A 19,418-nucleotide genomic window follows, 5' to 3' on the forward strand; every position below is an offset into this window, starting at 1 on the left:
CCGAGTAGGAGGGGGAGGAAGAAAGGAGTGCCCGGCTAGGTGAGAGAGGGAAGTGCTCGGGTAGGAGGAAGAGGGAAGTGTCGGGCTAGGTGGGAGAGGGAAGTGCTCGGGTAGGAGGGAGAGGGAGAAGAAGTCTCCGGCTAGGAGGGAGAGGGAAGAGTCCTGCTAGGAGGGAGAGGGAAGAGTCCTGCTAGGAGGGAGAGGGAGTAGAAGTCTCCGGCTAGGTGGGAGAGGGAAGTGCTCGGGTAGGAGGGAGAGGGAGTAGAAGTCTCCGGCTAGGAGGGAGAGGGAAGAGTCCTGCTCGGAGGGAGAAGAAGCCTCCGGCTAGGAGTGACATCCAGCAGAGGGCCGCCCCTCCCTCTCACTCAGCACCTAGCGGCGTCCTCTCTGGCAGCGAGGCGCTACCCCCAGCAGGCGCACGCTCGCAGCATCTGTGCCCGGCACTGCAGGGGTTAAGGCCGCTCCCCGGGGATGGTGACAGGCGGAGCGCCGGGAAGCCTCAGCCTGGCCGCGGTCCCCTCAGCATCATGCACGGTCCTGGGGGCTGCGCCTCTGCCGCTCCGCTGAAAGCTGCTCCTCCTTTCATCCTCCTGGCCATGGCGCCTAGGGCTGCCCGGAGCCTGCTCTGCGTCCTCTTCCTGCCCGCTCTCCTCCCGGCTCCCACAGGTAAGAGATGACTAATTTGGAATTTAAAGCTCTTGGCTTTTTACTGCTGCGTGCGTTTTAGATAGCGCTTAAAATTAGCGCTCACCTGGGGTGCAGGTGAACCCCACAGCTGTGGCGTAGCAAAAGTGTGCTTCGCCCAGGATCACTCGAACTAGTGACGCTGGGATTAGAATTCGGATCATTGTCTTTACTAGACGGCAGGTGCTTGTGAGCGATGTACCTGTTCACCAGCCATGAAATGTTTTGAAAATGACAAAGTGCAGTCAGAAACACCTCCTGACAAAACCCAGTACTGACACCGCCTTGACAGCTTTGGATGCAGATATATTTTAAATGTGTGAAAATAGATGCCCCATGTGGTTCGACAATTTCAACTAATGCTCGCTTCTTAGCCAACACGAACTGCACTCTGGGACTTGTAGTTTCCCTTTAACTACGAATACAAAATCTCAACCTGTGCCAAAGTTGAATGTAATGAATTGTGTACTTGTTGGTGGACACCAGTAATGCAGGCGTGACACCTCTAGCCAGTCCTGGATGTTGCATTCTGTTTTTTGTTTTTATTGCATATTCTAAAAGCAAAAGCACATGCCTTAGAGGACACTTTAGGACTACCTGGTGGTTTCACAGGTTGAACAGTATGACTTTGGCACCTGCTTTTATCTGGAACTTGTGTTTACTTTTTCTCTGTTGGTCATATTGTTAAGATAATGTATCTACTGTTCTCTGTTTTCTACTGTACTGTTTGCTGATATGAAAATTCAGTTTATTTTACTGCTGCATGTTCGAAGGGCATCATTTGTCCGTTTTTTCAAGGGAGAGTGTTGCCACCTTGTTACATTTATTTAATCAGATAATTAGTTGCCCTTTCCTGGGTTTTTCAGAATCAAATTACTGTGCTCAACTGGGTCATTTAAATTGCTTCATTGGACGCAAACCGAGACTACAACTCCCAGAAAGCATTTGCTGGTCAAATGGAAGTGTAGGTCTGGGAACCAGGCACCTTAATGATATGGACAAGGTGGCACCCCTTCCAAGGATGAACGTCCCAATGGGTCCATCACATCTCCAATTAGAATCCAATAGTTTCCCATGTCCATGTGTGATGTGCTGCTCTAGTCCGTGTTCTTTTTCAATTCAGAAATTTGTAGTCTTGTTTAAGTCATTTTAAACCAGCAGAAGACCTAGAATTCAAGTGAAAAACCTGTACTGGACCAGTACATCATGCATGCACCTGGGACATTCGGTGGCTGTGAGTCAGGCGTTCATCCTCTGTGGACCAGGGCTCTGGAACTGTGTTTCTTGCTACATCAGGCTTGCTCCTCAGGGTTGCAGTTGATGAGTTGTCTCAAAATCCCCTCTTTGCAGACATCTTACCATTCTAGATTCTCTAAACTACACTCCCCTTCTCCCTCATGCCACTGTTTCTGACCCTTTTGGTACTTTACGCTCTCGGTGGAGCTGACGTTACATTATAAACGTACCCGCGTGTTCTCCGATGTTGGCACTCCGCAACCTCAATGAGAAGTTCTACAAAGGATTAGATCGAAAGGAAAACCCACTGATCAAGAAACTTGCTGACATTTCCGCAAACCCTTTTGACCGCTATCCACGGCCAATCACAGCGCTGACCATGTGAACCAACTTCACGTGTGCCAAAGTGTCACAGATCAATAAGTAAACAAAACGGCGACTTAAAAAATCAAAATGAATGTGGAGTAAAGAGGTTACCGCCTCGGTATCCAAAGCCCACCGCTGTCAGAAGGAATCTAACAGCCAAGGAAGAATACGACAGATGCTGGCGACATACTCTGTTGGTGGGTGCAGAGGTTCAGTGCCTCTGGGGCTAGGATTGCACTTTATACATATATATTTTATATCAAATAAAACTACTCCAGTGGCAAACACCCCGAGGAGAGCTTGAACCCATCTGGGAATGTTGTGCTAGTCGGTAAGCGTCAGACTGTGAGCTGAGACTTCACGTACATGGCTGATTCACAACCCTTTCCCTGTGCTAAAGCAGGCGAAGGCATACGTACCTTACACATGTACCACCTAAGAGTGTAAATGTATAGTGAACGTGCTCGCGCTGTGCACCTGCTACAAGTGCTCATACATCGTAAACTACATTTAGACTACAGTTCACAAAGCGCTCTCAGGAGAGTGTCAGCAGAGGCGCTTTAAGGCCTGGGCAGAGTGGGCTCTGGCCCCGGGCCCCAGCCTTTCAGGGGCCCCCTGATAGAGCCAGCGCTGTTCTGTAGCGAGGACGTTTAATAATTGTTAAGTTGTTTTAAGTACCGTTTTCTTTCATTTATTTTGAATGTGGGTGTGAGAGAGTTTATCAGACACCCTGCAGAGAAAGTGTGTTTTTGTTTCATGCAACATCTACAAAACAAGTTTATTTTAGATCCAAACAGGACCTCGCATGCGAGAAATAGCAGTGTGTCACGGAGATTATTTGCAGTTATATTAGTGAGCGTCTGCTGTGTTACAATATTGAAAACACACGTCACTATCCCTGAATATTAGATCTAAACACATTTAGATTTTGGCCAAAGAGGGCACGAAAGAGCTGAAAATGGATCATAAACGCAAAGCTGTACCGAACAGGGGCCCCCAAAATGCATTTGGGCAAGGGCCCCCAAAGTCCTCAAGATGTCCCCGATTGTCAGGTGTGATGCCGTGCACATTTTGTTGAGTTCACAACCCTCTAAGAGCGATTTTCTTGCAGATAGTGTTTATATCACCCCAAGTCCGAACCACGCGGAGGTCTATCCAGTCCTGGGCTTTCTTTGCACGAGCATTTGTATGCGTGGCTTCACTCCAGCTGGTGCAAGCGAAGACTGCAACTCCCAGAATGCACCCTTTGTAAAGGGCGCGCCCGGGGTGAGTACATGGTGTTCTAACATAGTCATACAGGTTCCCTATGTGTAGAGTAACTCGAGCTCTTAGCACGCACTCCTGCGTGGAGTACAGAAAGTGCACTCGTTATTCCTATATTTTATGGCTCTTATGGTGGAAGGGGCAGCTCCCATCAAAAATATTTTCCATTAAAAATACTTGAAAACGCCAATAATAAAGTAACATTATTGGTAAACTTCCGCGCGTGCACATTATGCACGAGGAAGGTTGATAAAGTATATGCAACTCTCATTTGCATGTGAACACCACGTACGTGCAAATACATATGTGTGTGCGTGTGTACGTATTGCATGCTCAGTGACGTGTATTTTATACCCGAGTATCAAGGGAATGCACGTGAGTACCAATGGAAATGTACAGTAGGCACACCTGGTGTATAAACATAGCATAGCCTCTTTACCTCGAGTTCTCATCTTTGTGAGTCGGCGTCGTAAAACCACAGTTTCCAATTGTTATTAAAGATACATTGGCAGAAACATGTAAACAGAAACACTGGGCACAGAGGGGAATCCCCCCCTTGAGAAGCGCTGAACACGTTCTAATCAACGTGCAGATCAAACGAGACTATATTTTATGAACGAGCGTTCTTTTATGTTTATGTTTACGTTATGTTTTACGTTTTATGAATGAACGTCTTCTACAGGTTGCAAGGGGATTCATTGCACAGACACTCATTGCTCAGATGACGTCCACTTTCCACATCCTCGGTTTCATGTATAGAGGATGGAGAACGCATATAGAAAGGGAAAGCTGCCTAACCGTGCCTGGAGGCGGCCGGGACACCCTGAATGAAGCTTAGAGATTCCAAAATTTAGCTTTTTCCTTTTTAATAATAAGTAGCCGCTCAGCTTTGCTTTTCTAGCTCGGATTGTGCGCTGCCTCCGTTAATACAAAGTGTGCAAGTACCTTTCTTCCACAATGAGGATACTCTGTGCATGCATTCATTCATTCACTCATTCATCCGTTGCGTTGCATCTACTTGTCCCCGGGCTCCTATCCCCAAGTTGGGTTTTGTTTTAGCCTACATGCAGTGACCCGAATAAACCTCTCTTGCAACTCAAGGCAGAGCAGAGTCACCACCTGCCCACAGCTAGCAGGATACCTCCTCCTTTCATCCTCCCTCTGTGCAGTACACACGTCCTGCACTTGTTACAAGTTAAAGTTAGATTGGAGTCTGTCTGTGATAAAGTGAGGTGTCTACTATCACACACTTTGTGCAAGAGAGAAGCCGGGATTGGAATTGAAGCCCGTCCTCTACTGAGCACGCAGTTTAGCCGCTGGACTCCGCCCCTCTCTCGTGGGCAGGTTGACGAACATAACGAGCGTATCTGGGATGTTTGCAGCACTAAAGACGCGAACTCCACCTCTGACATTTTTCGAAGACAGCCTCCCACATTTCTAGTCTGGAAACAGACACCTCTCCGCTCCCCCCTCCCCCCTCCCCGCTGCATTCGTAATGAGATTAATCTCACAGATAAGGGAGTCACTGGCATGCTCGCCTCCCATCTAGAGATTCCACAGACCCAAACGCAGCTTCAACCCATCAGATCCCAAAAGATGTTGTTTTCCTACAGCCCCGACTTCTCACGACTCCCCTAACCGAGATCTCGGGACTGGAACAAATGGAACTCATGCAAATGAGAAAAGTGCACGTTTCATATGAAAGGTGGTCGCATTAGTCTCCCCATTTCAGCATGAACAAGCCCCAGGGTCGGTTCATGAATGGCAATAGTGTGTCAGGCCCCGGTGATGGCTATAGTGCTGCGTCCAGTGTCAGGGGCTTCCAGGTGCTAACCTTCCACCTAAACATGAGGCAATGGAGGCTACTTGTGGGTCCAAACTGAAGCCAGGGGACATCAGTCTCAGGGCTAACCACTGGGCCTACCTGACTTGATTTGAGTGCACACTGAGCTAGAGGGCGTTAGGAGTGTCCACACACTGCAGCTAGCTGAAGGTAATTGTATGTACAGACTGCAGCTAGCTGAAGTTAGCTGTGTGCACAGACTGCAGCTAGCTGAAGGTAATTGTATGTACAGACTACAACTAGCTGAAGTTAGCTGTGTGCACAGACCGCAGCTAGCTGCAGTTAATTGTGTGCACAGACCTCAGCTAGCTGAAGTTAACTGTGTGCACAGACCGCAGCTAGCTGCAGTTAATTGTGTGCACAGACCGCAGCTAGCTGCAGTTAATTGTGTGCACAGACTGCAGCTAGCTGAAGTTAATTGTGTGCACAGACCCCAGCTAGCTGAAGTTAACTGTGTGCACAGACTGCAGCTAGCTGAAGTTAATTGTGTCCCTAACTGGAGCTAGCTGAAGTTAATTGTGTGCCCTAACTGGAGCTAGCTGAAGTTAATTGTGTCCCTAAATGGAACTAGCTGAAGGTAATTGTATGCACAGACCAGAGCTAGCTGAAGTTAATTGTGTCCCTAACTGGAGCTAGCTGAAGTTAATTGTGTGCCCTAACAGGAGCTAGCTGAAGTTAATTGTGTGCCCTAACTGGAGCTAGCTGAAGTTAATTGTGTGCCCTAACTGGAGCTAGCTGAAGTTAATTGTGTGCCCTAACTGGAGCTAGCTGAAGTTAATTGTGTCCTTAACTGGAGCTAGCTGAAGGTAATTGTATGCACAGACCAGAGCTAGCTGAAGTTAATTGTGTCCCTAACTGGAGCTAGCTGAAGTTAATTGTGTGCCCTAACTGGAGCTAGCTGAAGTTAATTGTGTGCCCTAACAGGAGCTAGCTGAAGTTAATTGTGTGCCCTAACTGCAGCTAGTTGAAGTTAATTATATGCACAGACCAGAGCCAGCTGAAGTTAATTGTATGTCCTAACTGCAGCTAGCTGAAGTTAGTTGTGTCCCTAGCTGGAGCTAGTTGAAGATAATTGTATGCATAGACCAGAGCTCGCTGAAGTTAATTGTATGTCCTAACTGCAGCTAGCTGAAGTTAATTGTATGCACAGACCAGAGCTAGCTGAAGTTAATTGTGTCCCTAACTGGAGCTAGCTGAAGTTAATTGTATGCACAGACCAGAGCTAGCTGAAGTTAATTGTATGTCCTAACTGCAGCTAGCTGAAGTTAATTGTATGCACAGACCAGAGCCAGCTGAAGTTAATTGTATGCCCTAACTGCAGCTACCTCAAGTTAATTGTGTGCCCTAACTGGAGCAAGCTGAAGTTAATTGATGCCCTAACTGCAGCCGAAGTTAATCATGTCCCTAACTGGAGCTAGCTGAAGTTAATTGTGTCCCTAACTGGAGCTAGCTGAAGTTAATTGTGTCCCTAACTGGAGCTAGCTGGAGTTAATAGTGCCCCTAACTGGAGCTAACTGGAGCTAGCTGAAGTTAATTGATGCCCTAACTGGAGCTAGCTGGAGTTAATTGTGTCCCTAACTGGAGCTAGCCGGAGTTAATTGTGGCCTTAACTGGAGCTAGCTGAAATTAATTACGTGTCCCTACTGGAGCTAGCTGAGGTTAATTGTATGGAGGGGCGGCTCCTTTGCTATAGCGAAAGAGTGATGCCCCACTGGCTGTGCCAGAAGCAGACAAAGAAAATTATAGGTCGTTTTATTTTTCATCTGCTGACTCAGTCAGCAGTGCAGGGAGAGGCGGGGCTGGGCCATGGGAGGTGATAGGGGGGAGGAGGGGAGAGTGCACCTAAGTGCGCATATGTGTTTGGCCAGCTGTCTGAGGCTGGCCAAACACACATGCGCACTTAGGTTTCTTCAGCCTGGTTGTGTACATAGCTGGGCTGGGGAACCTGCACAGACCCCAGTCACTGCTGCTCAGACCAATCCTGGTTCTGCTTTCACACAAGGTTTTGCATGAAAGCAACACCAGGATTGCTGAGGAGTCTGGGCTCGTGTCCCAGCAATGAACGCTGGGACACTAGAAGAGATGCGGCAGGAAGTGGCAGGGACGGAGGCAAGTTCTTTTTAATTTTTACTTTGTCTCCGTACTCCCCCCTTGCATTATGCGGTGGACGCTGCTGATTTTAAGCACAAGCTGGTTCTAGCTGAAGTTATTTGTGAGCCCAGACTGGCTCTTTCAGAAGTTGTGTGCCCTCAGACACCCTGGCTGGAGTTGTGTGCTTAGCTCGAGCCAGCCAAAGCTAATTATGTACACAAACTGCAGCTAACTGAAGTCTGTGGTCAGACTCGAGATACCTGAAGTTAATTGTGTGCATAGACTGGTTATAGCTGAAGTTGTGTGCCCAAACAATAGGTCGTTGAAGTTAATTATGATCTCAAACAGTGGGACAAGTGATGTGATTTGTGTGCCCAGACTGTTACCGCTGATCATAATAATGTGTCCGGCAGTGGTTAATTTGTAAAACAATAAGTGCCAGGGCCCTCGTCAGGGGGACACGTCAGCTTGCACCATCCATTGCCCCTGCCAGTGCTGTCAATTACAGTACCAACACAACTACTAACCATCACGCACCTACAAGTGTGACAAGTTAGGCTTTTCAATGCCCCCAAAGCTATAAGAATGGTTTAGGTGACATGTATTAATGATTGTTAATGTATATTAAATTAATAAACAGCAGTTGTGCTTATACCAAAATTTGGCAGACAGCGCCAGCATGTGGCAGACTGTCACAAATGCCACTGCTAAGAATTAAGTGCAAGTGCTGAGCACTGGAAACCACCGCCTCAAATTAAGCACTGGGGCCCAGACTCCAGGGAGAGTGATTAAAGTCTTGGAATCTGTGACCATAATTTATAGTGGATACAACTGTAACACTATTATACATATTACGGATTGGTGCATTGAACACCATTGAAACAAGCTCTGGTAAACTCAGTGGGCCTGGACTTGGAAAGCTAGTATGATTTTTTAAATTTAATTTCAATATGTGCACAAAAAATGAAAACAAATAAAACACGTTGCTACCTAAATGTGGCAGCCACATGTTTTCAATAACATTTTTGAAAATGTAAAACATTCAGTGATTCAGTGATGCAGCTGTTTTACTAGTGACATTTATAATAATAATCCTTTCAGTTGTGCTGTGCACTTTAGGATTTTTATTTCTGAAGGAGTTAAGAAGGAATCAACAACTATCCAAGCATTCAAATCAGTCAGCTACATTGTTGAAATGGCACTTACACACTTTATCACAGTACTTTAAAAAGTATATGAAAAATAAATTGGTTTTTAACTGGACACTCAGAGTGCAGGTAAAATAAATAGCTGGTACTTCAAGTTAGTATAAAAGAATAAATACAGTACAAAGTACATTTTGAACCTGTTTTGTCACTGAAGAAAAAGGGACTTTTTAAGTGGGTCTGAACACTGTACACAGGGTTTGTGCAGTCACTCAAACTGAAGGATAAAGTGCTCTGAGCCATTGCCCCATGCTGTATGTTGTCGGGGCGGAAGCAAATTGTGAATGACAATTTAACAGACCATTGGATGAACCCTGCTGGCTACAAACCACTCTGTATAAATGTTTAGGAAAACCAATGGTGTGGTGGGGCAGGTAAAGCTGTTTCAAAGGCCACTCCTAAATACTGTTATAAAAGTCATTGTTATTAAAACTACAGTAATGATTCTCGCTGAAATGACATTTATCGAATACATATGACCACCTGTGGTTGTTTATAACAAAAGAAAACATGAATTAAGGAGCTTAACAAAACTCAAGTGATGTGAAAGCATTCACTGTTGAGGTGATATGTTGACCAAATTAAACATTACAACTAAGGATTTATGGTAATGATGTTGTGTTTCTCTCTTTATTCATGACCTATGTTCTCATTACTTGCCAACTTATTTTAGTTCTTTGAAAAAAGCATAAAGTTACCATGCTTTCACATTTATTGCTGGAATATGCACACGCGCATGGATGCTTGTAGGGTTTGCACTTTGTACTATACAGTATTACGCGCAGAGCACCATATATTTTTATCAGTGCTTTTAACATACAAGTTGTGATGTTGTCTACACGTCTATAATACTTAAACCAAAAGGTTTCAAAGTGCTGCCACTGTTCTCTGTTAGTGATGTGAAAGGTGCCGGATTCAAACTCCCTTGGCAGTAAAGTCCATCGCAACAGTGCAGGCTTCCTCAGACTTCAGTCCAGATCTAAAACAAGCATTTGCAATGCAATGGGTTTCACATTTGCTCGAGTTAGAGCTTTTAGCATTGTAAACTCCTAACCAGACTTTTCTTGCCACATAAATTGAAAATGAAAAGTATAACAGTTTCCAATAAGCGAGCCGATTCAAAGCACCATGGCTGCCATGAGCATGAGCGTGAAGGAGAAAAAGAAAAAGAGGTTCGCTCACAATCAAACATATCGACAAACGTGCAATTATCCACGTAACAGGGTCGATGGCGAGATAACAAAATTGCCCCAAGGAGGGACAAACGTAAAGCATTTACCATTGATAACAAAGGATTTTTGAAGGGCAAGCCCATGAATGAACGATAGTGATGGGTGTGAGGTGGGCGTGATTAAAAGCCCAAATAGATAACAACATGTCGGAAAAGCAGTGCTTGCGCGCTGCTATCCTCGACCTAAAAATGTGCTCCAAGGAGCGGAAAAGGGACTGACTCACAAAAGCATTTATGAGTCTTCTTTCATGTATTCTTATGTGTCTTTGAGAATCAGCCTGAAACGTCCAGTTCCTTTTCTATCACTTGTGTATTTGTGTGACCTGAATATTATTATTTTGTTCTCATTTTAAGAGTACCACCGGAGGATTCTTTCACAAGCTCTTAGATGCTCTTGTGATTCTGCCCTATTAGTAGAAGTGCAAAGAGGGACCAGTCCTTTCTAGTTATATTATTGTATGAATATGACCAGGATATTCCCACTTTAGATATTTTGAGATTGACTCACAAAGGCTTGTAGGAGTCCATAAGAGAGTACTACAGGAATACTACTTCACACACTTTTATATGCCTTTGAAAATGGCCTCAAAGTATTTAAGTTAATCCAGAGAAGAAACATGCATCCTTCCTGTCCTTAACATCATCAGAAGTCAATAGAGTTCTGTTTTTAGTCAATGAAATGATTTCCCAATCGACTCTTTCACAAGCGCACCAAGGGTACAGCCTTAAAACCACACACTCCAAATCACCCACATCCATAAGTCTATACACGCAGTTGCACAGGTTTATACTTTTTGTGAGGGTTTACACAGTTCTGCACCCCCCACAACAAAAGGAAGCTGCAAGTCTCTGATGCTCCCAAGAGCAAACAAAGTCCAAACGTATCTGGTTTGAGTATTCTGCACACAATTTATTGTTTTTTTTTCCAGAATAAGGATGGTTTACAAAACAAAATGGGCAGATGTTTAGGAGATGGATAGAAGGCCTAGGTCATCTGGATGTTATGGTAGCCTCCTGTTTAGGATTCAGGGGGACTTTCATGCCTGGGCACCCTGTCCTACGGAGGAGTTCGTGCTTAAGGGTGAGACTTAAGAGACATTTCAGTATTTGGGGGTCTTAAGGCAAAAACACACAGATATGTATGAAGTAGTATTTGAAAATATCAACTACTGAAACATCGTGCTACCAAAATATCGAGGACCAAAATATCGACAGTAAATGTATATAGGTGAGTTTAGATTTACTATTCTTAACTTCACATCTACATATCTTGATGATGTATATATTTATATTTACAGTATATAAATGTATAGAAAGGCAAGCCTCTACTTACCTACGTATACTTTCCTACTTGATGCTTTACTCTTCAATGTTTTGGCCACTATATTTTGGTACAGGCTATTCTGGAGTGCAAATTGGGCTGTGATACAATGTATGCAGTGTACTCTCTAAGGCAGTGGTTCCCAACCTTTTGATTTCTGTGGACCCCCACTTTAACATTAATGAAACCCAGGGACCCCCACTGAATCAGCATGGGAAACCGGGGACCCCCGCCTGAGTCATTACTGAAAGCTGGGGACCTAATTTGTCAATATTTGGTAATATTTTTTTATTTTCTAGGCTCTCGCGGACCCCCTGAGAAGGCTTTGCGGACCCCTAGGGGTCCCCGGACCACAGGTTGGGAACCACTGCTCTAAGGCACAAGAAGGTACAGGTCCACCTCCTGCCAGTAGAACAGAAACAGTGAATGTTTCGGTTTGCTGTGTTGTGGTACGGGGATCTGGTTGGTCATCAGCATAACGGAAGGCTGCAATAAGGAAAGACCTACTCATGGTGTCATGGTTTGGTACTTATAGCTCGGCTGTTCATATGGCGTCTCAGTTTATTTGGTGGCCTGGCGATTACACCTACATTGAGGAGACCCAGAGATGGAGCGGTTTGAGATCACCTGTCCAGCAAGCATTTGTGTGTATGAGAGAGTCCTAAAGCAACATTCCGTATGGAAATGCTACAATTGTGTACGGAGCATTATGCAGCAGCATCTGTGGCCTATTCAATAGGACACAAGGAGGCATGTTCTATGTATGTGATATTATTAGTATAGCAGAAACCTACCCAGGAGGAAGCGGTATAGGGTAAAAAGCAAGAATACAGTCCATGAATGATTGGAGGGGAGGTTGGGTTCCGAGAGAAGCGGTGGACTGTTACTGTGTTGTGATGCAGTGTTCTTTACAGACAACCATGTGTCTTCAGCTCTTTTTCCTAAATGGGAACAAAGTTGGGGTGGCCATGACTGAGAGATGGATGTTATTACAGAACCTGAGCCCATTAATGGAGAAGAACAGCTGCCTTAGTTTTTTTTCTTTTAGCACTTCATCTCAAGTCCAATTGTGTCCAGACAGTCAGTGTGCACAGAGGTACCAGAACCGTGCTTTGCAGCCATATAGGGTAAGCTAATCGTGATGGCTTTGTAACTGAAGCAGCTGGCTATGAGGATGTGGTGGTGTTGAGCATAGATTTCATGGATACTCTAATCATTGTTTAGCTTGCCTTCGGTGGATCAGTACACATGCTGCCTTAGCAGCTACGAGCTATTTGTGTTAAAGGCCTCCAATTGATCAGTTTTGTCGAAAAAAGGCCAGAAGCAAAAACCGTGAGTTGGTTGACTAAACTTCAGAATAATGTAGAACAGCTGAGTCAGTAGTAGAGGTTACAATAGAATATCTGGATACTGAAAACTAGAAAAGACTGAACAGGACCAGCACACGACCCCAAGAACAAGAATCTTCAGAGAATGGCTAAAATTCCTCTAAACACCTTGATGTCCCAAATATATGGGAAAGGAGCAGCAATCCTGATGAAAAATATCTCTGCGACTGTCTTGCAGCGCAGTAAATAACTGGTTCCATCTGCTTTTATAGGATGCATCCAGGAAGTGGCGATTTGCAGGAAGTGGAAGTGATGTCCGAGGAAGTTGGGTGTCCATCTTGCAATGCAATATTTTCTTGTGAAGTCTTTCTATTGTCTCCATTTTCAAATGGTATAAATAACCCACCTGAACTGAGGAATGAGAAGTTTCCCAATATGGCCACCTTCCATGCAGTTTTCCTCACCCAACCATCATCTGGTGCCGCGCTCAGCTAATCATCAAAGAAATGACTCAGTAAGAGGGTAACAATTCCACAGGGCTTTCCACCAAGCGTGACACCCTCCTGACAAACGCATGCGCAGTGTCAGGCTGACCCGGGAACGCAGCCGGTCCATGACCGACCGACGACTGCCGGTCCACAGTCTCCAGGAACCTCGCCAGGCATGGAGAGCAGCTTCCATGCTGCAGAACAGAAACTCCTGCAGGTGTGCGGGAGGCACCAAACATGAGGGGTGCAAGGAGAGGCGTTTTAGGGCATGGGCCAGGTGGTCTCTGGCCCGGGGCCCTGGCCTTTCAGGGAGTCGCTTGATAGTTCTGGGTCTGTTCTCCACGCAGTCCTCCCCTAATGACCTTGAATGATTCTTAAACATAGATTGTTTTAAATACCATTTCCTCTAATTTATTTTAATAAGAATGACCTGCCTAAGACTATTACAAGCAATTTGCAGAAAACTGTTGCAACATCCATAAAAAAGTTCATTTTAGATCAAAACAGGACCTCACATATGAGAAATGGCAGTCGGACGCAGAGATTATGTGCAGTAATATTAGTGAGCTGCAGTTGTGTTACAATATTGAACACACATCACTATCCCTGAATATTAGATGGAAAAACATTTAGAACTTGGACCAGTGTACCCGTGGACTGTCAGTGACCTGCCAAAGAAGGAATGAAAACCCCCAAATTAGATCATAAATTAAAAGCTGTTCCTAACAGGAGCCCTCACAATTTGTTTGGCCCAGGGCCTCCAAAATCCTTAAGATGCCCTGGGTGCAAGGGGTTCTATCAGGGTGGGCGGTGTGGTCCTATTTCTTCAGGATCTTCAAGATGCACGCTGTAGCGTGGAGGTTGTTTCTAAAATGGGGCAAAGGGAGAGTCTGGCAGACTGGGGAATCTAGTGAAAACAGATGTCATTGTCTTGTATTCCTTATTTCAAAAACCTAATTTATTAAACGCCTTAATTTTCCCATCTGGTGAATCCCTGGGTTAACCAGTTAGAAGAGAAATGTTAGCAGTGAGAAAATTCACAAAATCTCCTTTCCTTGTAGCTAATCCAACAATGAATCATTAGGTACGTTGTTCCACATTCATAGGGTTGGTGGCTACCACCATAAGAAGTTTCTACCAAATTGCAAGAGTTTATTATTGTGCTAGAGAAAAAAGACATTCATCCATGGCCTTACAAGCCCCACTGATGTGTTCTGTGTGGGAGATTCAAAGGGAAATTGGCATCATACTTGGAAATTAATAACCACAACTTAGCAGTGTGCCCTATTGTGTCCCCATATTTATGTGGTAGGGGCCCACCCCTCAAAGTAAACTCCTTCTCTGGGCCCCACTCACATGATCTGGATGGTATGCCCAAATAAACGTTTGCCCGTTGGGTATGCTGGGAGATGTGGTTCTGGTCAGCGGTCTCTGTGGCCGCCACCCCTTGTGGAAGTATACAAGAACTGAACGCTGAACACTGTTGTGGGTTTCTCTCATAAGTGGTGCACACCCATTGACATCATTTAGTGGTCGCCAGGGGTAGCATCTGCGATCCCTGGCCTGCCCTTTGCTACTACTGGTGCCGCCTTTGTGTCCCCTGGCCTCAGAGGTGGCAAATGCAGGTGAAAGGAGCACAGTGGCAGCTCGTCCTTATGGATGTCAGGTGGGGCTCCACTCTTTGTTTTCTGTCAATTTTCTATCACACTAATAGTGAATAATAATACATTATTCACTATTCGTGTATTAAAAATGGAGTACAATTAGCTGGAATATGACCTTCTATGGCAGCTGAGGTAAGTAAATTTTTTTTTAAATATCTGTTGTGTGCGTGCTTGTGGGTGTGAGTGTGTGAGTGTGAGAGTGAATGTAAGTGTGGATTTGTATGTATGTGTGAGTATGTGTGTACGAGTGAAAGTGAAGGACAAAGAGCGTGTGATGTCACTTCCGCTATCCCTGGCATTTCGGTGAATTGATGTCCACGTGCACCCTGCTCAGCTGTGGTTGGCTGACACACCTTAATTTCCACGAGCGCATGCCATATACAAATACACTCCTGCCCTGCTGCTGTTATGTGACTACAGTTACAATCCCAACAGAAGCCAAAAGAATGGCAGGATTAGAGCAGTCTTTGGCTGGTTTCGTTCTTTGTTATTTTGTCTGAGGAACTAAGGGCCACATGTACAAACCTTTTTGCCAGTTGCAAATGGGTCAATTCGTAGACTCGTCCTGTTTGCAAATGCAAAATGACTTTTTGGGATGTAGAAAGCCCTGTTTGCGATTCAGTAATCTATTACAGAATCAGAAATTGGGTTTGCGATTCGCTATTAGGAAGGGGCGTCTTAAGAGCTTCCGTTCCTAATACCGTAGCGCAGTGGTACGTGCAAATGTTTTGCGACTGAAATGCAGTCACAAAACATTCGCAATATACTGCCAGTTTCAAATTGGTGGTAACCCATTGTGAATGTTTGTAAAAGCATTTTTAACAGCAGGCAGTGGTTCCACAGACCACTACCTATTCGCAAACAATGAAAAGAAAACTTTTAATTTTTTTTAACACATCCTGTTTTCCTTTAAGGAAAATGGGCTGCATTAAAAAAATAAAAAAAAGATTGCTTTATTTAAAATCAGTCACAGACATGGTGGTCTGCTGAGCCCAGCAGGCCACAGTCCCTGTGATTTTAGCAATTCAGAATGGGTCACAAACTAAGACCTACCTCATTAATATTTATGTGGTAGGGATATATGTGACCCACTTGGAACAGCAAATGAAACTCAAAAGAGCTTCATACATTTGAAATAGTAATTTCTTAATTGTGATCCGAATGAAATCTCAATTAGGAACTCACTACTTCAAAGTTTGGTACATGTGGGCCCAAAATTCTGCCCCTGAGGGTTCATGAGGTTCCTGCAACAGAATACACAAAACATACCATGTCCTGCCTTCACCGCTGCCAAACAGAGTCCTTTCCACCCACTGTCAGTGCTCCATAAGATGAGGGAAAACAGCAGCCTCGGGGTGAAAATGTGAAATGTAGATTTATGTAGCATGGCTTATCACCAGTAAAGGTCTCAAGGTGCTGTCCGTGAGAACGGGGAGATTAAGGGATTTGCCCAGAACCACAGGATGTTGCGCAATACTGAGGCTCAAACCCGAATCTCCAGCTCCTCAGCTGTCACTCGGACCGCTGTGCTACCCAATGTTGTTAATCAAGTATCATAAAAGACCTGAAAAGCTGCGGTTTTAAAGCTTATATGGAGCACATACCACTCCTATTTCCAACTATTATCCAAATCAGCTTGTTTCTACTGCCTGCTCAGCTAAACGGTTCTTGACTTTTGTAAAAATCTCTATATCTGTATTCCAGGTTGCATGGAAAGGTAATGCTTTTTCAAATGTAGAAAATGCAAAATGTGATTCAGTAACTTGTTACTGAATTACAATTTGCATTTGCAATTTAGTATTTGGAAGAGGCGTGATTCAAAATTATTTTTAAGAACACTGCCTACTGTTAAACAAGCTTTGGCAAGGCCAATAGGTCTCACCTATGTAAGAGCTATTGTTTTTTTCCAATGTGTTTTAGCCATGTTGTACACCAGCATGGCTGCTCTTCAGCATGGCTAAAAGTTAGTGGTATGGAGAAGACTGGTGTGGGGTGTCATGGAGTGTAATGGCGAAGAGTGAAATAGAGTGTTGCAGAGTGGAGTGGCAGAGAGTGTTGTGTATTGGAATGACATAGTGTGGAGCTGCGTAGTGTGGCATACACTAGAATGATGTAGAGTGGACTGGTGTAGAGTGCATTGGCATAGAGTGTTGCAGAGTATAGTGGCATAGAGTGCAGTGGAGTAGAGTGCAGTGACATTGAATTGAGCGGGGTATTATTCAGCATCGTAGAGTGGCGCAGATTGGAATGGCACAGAGGTGAGTGATGCAGATGGCAGTGGCACACAGTAGAGCACTATAGAGTGCAGTGGTGTAGAGTGCAGCATAGAGCTGAGTGCCATAGAGTGCAGTGGCATAGGGTGGTGTATAGTAGCATAGAGAGGTGCAGAGTAGAGTATAATAACACAAAAGAATGATGGATGGAGTGCTGAAACCTTTCAAATACTTACTCCCAGTCACGAATCTGGGTTAAATCAATTGTTCTTTTGCTCACCATGCCACCTCAGTTTGGACCCAGCTGTATGCACATCAGTCTAGACCAGTATCCCCATGGGAACAGTCCAGCCCAGACTGCCAGGCCAGGTCCTCCCTGGACCAGAAACAAGCATCCTGAGACCGGTTTCAGAGTATCACCTCTCATCAGCCAGGCTATCTTGAACTCACTACTGGTGGCACTGTGAGCAAGAGACCCACGTCTGGGCATACCCTGGCCACTTCCTTGACCTTAGCAACACAAAAGAATGATGGACAGAGTGCTTAAAGTTTTTAAACACTCAGTCCCAATCACAGATCTGGGTTAAGTCCATTGTTCTTTTGCTCACGTGTCACCCTAGCTTGGACCCAGCCATATGCAAATCAGTCTTGACCCTGCTCCCCATGGTAATAGTACAGCCTGTATAATATACTATAGTGCCATACAGTGCAGTGGCATAGAGTGGAGTAACTTAGAGTGGCACAGTGCAGAGTAGAGTGGTGTAGAGTTTAGTGGCGCAAAGTGAAGTTGCAGAGTAGAATGTCAGAGTGCAGTAGAGAAGAGTGGAATAGAGTGGCATAGAGAGAAGTGGCATAGAGTACAGTGATGCAGAATAGAGTGCAGTGACAGAGTACAGTTGTGGTGAGTGCACTGGCATAGGGTGCAGTAACAGAGTGCAGTTGTGGTGAGTGCACTGGCATAGAGTGCAGTGGTTAAGAGTAGAGTAACATAGAGTGCAGTGGCATAGAGTGGAGTAGAGTGACAAAGAGTGCAGTGGCATAGAGTAGATTGTTTGAGAGTAGAGTGAAGGGCGTAGAATAGAGTGGTTCAGGGTAGAGTGCAGTTGCGTGGAGTGGCATAGAGTGTAATGGTGTACAGTAAAGTGGAGTAAGAGTATAGGGGTGCAGAGTAGATTAGAAAGATGTACAGTGGGTTGGCACGGAGTACAAGGGCATAGAGTTGAGTGTTACAGAGTAAAGTGCGTTGGTGTAGAGTGCAGTGGCATAGAGTGCAGTGTTGCACAGTGTTGTAGAGTGTCATAGAGTACAGTGGCATAGAGTGGAGTTGCGCAGAGTAGATTGGTGAGACCTAGACTAGAGTGCTGTAGAGTGCAGTGGCCAAAAGTGCAGTGGTGTAGACCAAAGTGGGGAAAAGTGCATTGAGACAGAGTAGAGTGGTACAGGGTAGAGTAGAGATGCATGGCGTAAAGTGAAGTGGTGCAGAGTGTAATGGAGTGGTGACAGAATAGTAGAGTGGTGCAGAAGAGAGTGGAGAGGCATTTTAGTGGAGTATTTATGCTGTGGTAGCACACTGCCATTACAGACAATACATTTTCAATTGAAATGCCCATTAGATTTGCAGAGACATACAGTTTTACTAATAAAACTATACAATGAACAGACAAAAATGTGTGGAAATAGCATCAAATAGTTTAATAATTTGTTTTTATCATAATAAAATATTTATTTCTAACACCCTTCAGAAATAACAAAAAAATTACTTTATTTGTGCAGTCCTAATTCTGATATATTCTGAAATATTTACATAGTTCATTTAAATGTTGTCACGTGGTAGAAAAAACTCTTTTGTACCGCCACTATGCAGCAAGATTGTCATATAAGTGCTATCACTTTGAAGTCAGAGAAAGAAAGTAAAGTGCCTTTGGAAGTAAGCGCTAGGCATTTGACCTAGTTCATTGAATGCATAGCAAACGTGATGAGATAAGAACAGGATTTACAGGCCTGTTTACAGAAAGCGAGCACTCAGAGGATTCTGTGCATTTTGGTGAGGGAAAGATCGAACTCAAGCTGCCCAGACTAAAACAAATAAAGCCAGCAAATGGAAAGCAAGAAAATGTGAGTTAGAAACCACAAAGCGAGTGGCAAGCAACCAGCAGAATGCATTCCTAGGTCAGCTTTCTGAATGTCTCCAAGATATCTTGATCAAAAGAGACAGCTCAGCTCTGTGGTAGGCTGTGCCGCTGTCTGGTAGGCTGCGACCTAAAAATGAAACTTCAAAGTTTCATTTTTTTTTATTTTTAAGAGCATTTCGTTTTCCTTTAAGGAAAATGGGCTACATTTAAAAAAATGCTTTATTAAAAGGCAATCACAGACATGGTGGTCTGCTGAACTCAGCAGTCCACCATCCCTGTGATAGCAGGGGTTCCTAATGGGTCGCAAATTGTGACCTACCTCATTAATGTTCATGAGGTAGGTTGATTTCCAA

At 44.6% G+C, this 19,418-nt stretch overlaps 1 protein-coding gene across 1 annotated transcript in view; it reads left to right on the forward strand.

Moving 5' to 3' along the window:
- The first annotated feature begins 230 nt into the window (after positions 1 to 230).
- Positions 231 to 19,418, forward strand: part of LOC138261292 (relaxin receptor 1-like) — a 682,359-nt gene continuing 663,171 nt past the window's right edge. The window contains exon 1 of the mRNA XM_069210109.1: positions 231 to 666. Coding sequence (XP_069066210.1) covers positions 528 to 666 — 139 coding nt within the window. The 5' untranslated portion in view covers positions 231 to 527. The remainder of the gene's footprint in view (positions 667 to 19,418) is intronic.

This window comes from Pleurodeles waltl, chromosome 2_1 (assembly GCF_031143425.1).
Source record: "Pleurodeles waltl isolate 20211129_DDA chromosome 2_1, aPleWal1.hap1.20221129, whole genome shotgun sequence".
In the NCBI taxonomy this organism is placed as follows: Eukaryota; Metazoa; Chordata; class Amphibia; order Caudata; family Salamandridae; genus Pleurodeles; species Pleurodeles waltl.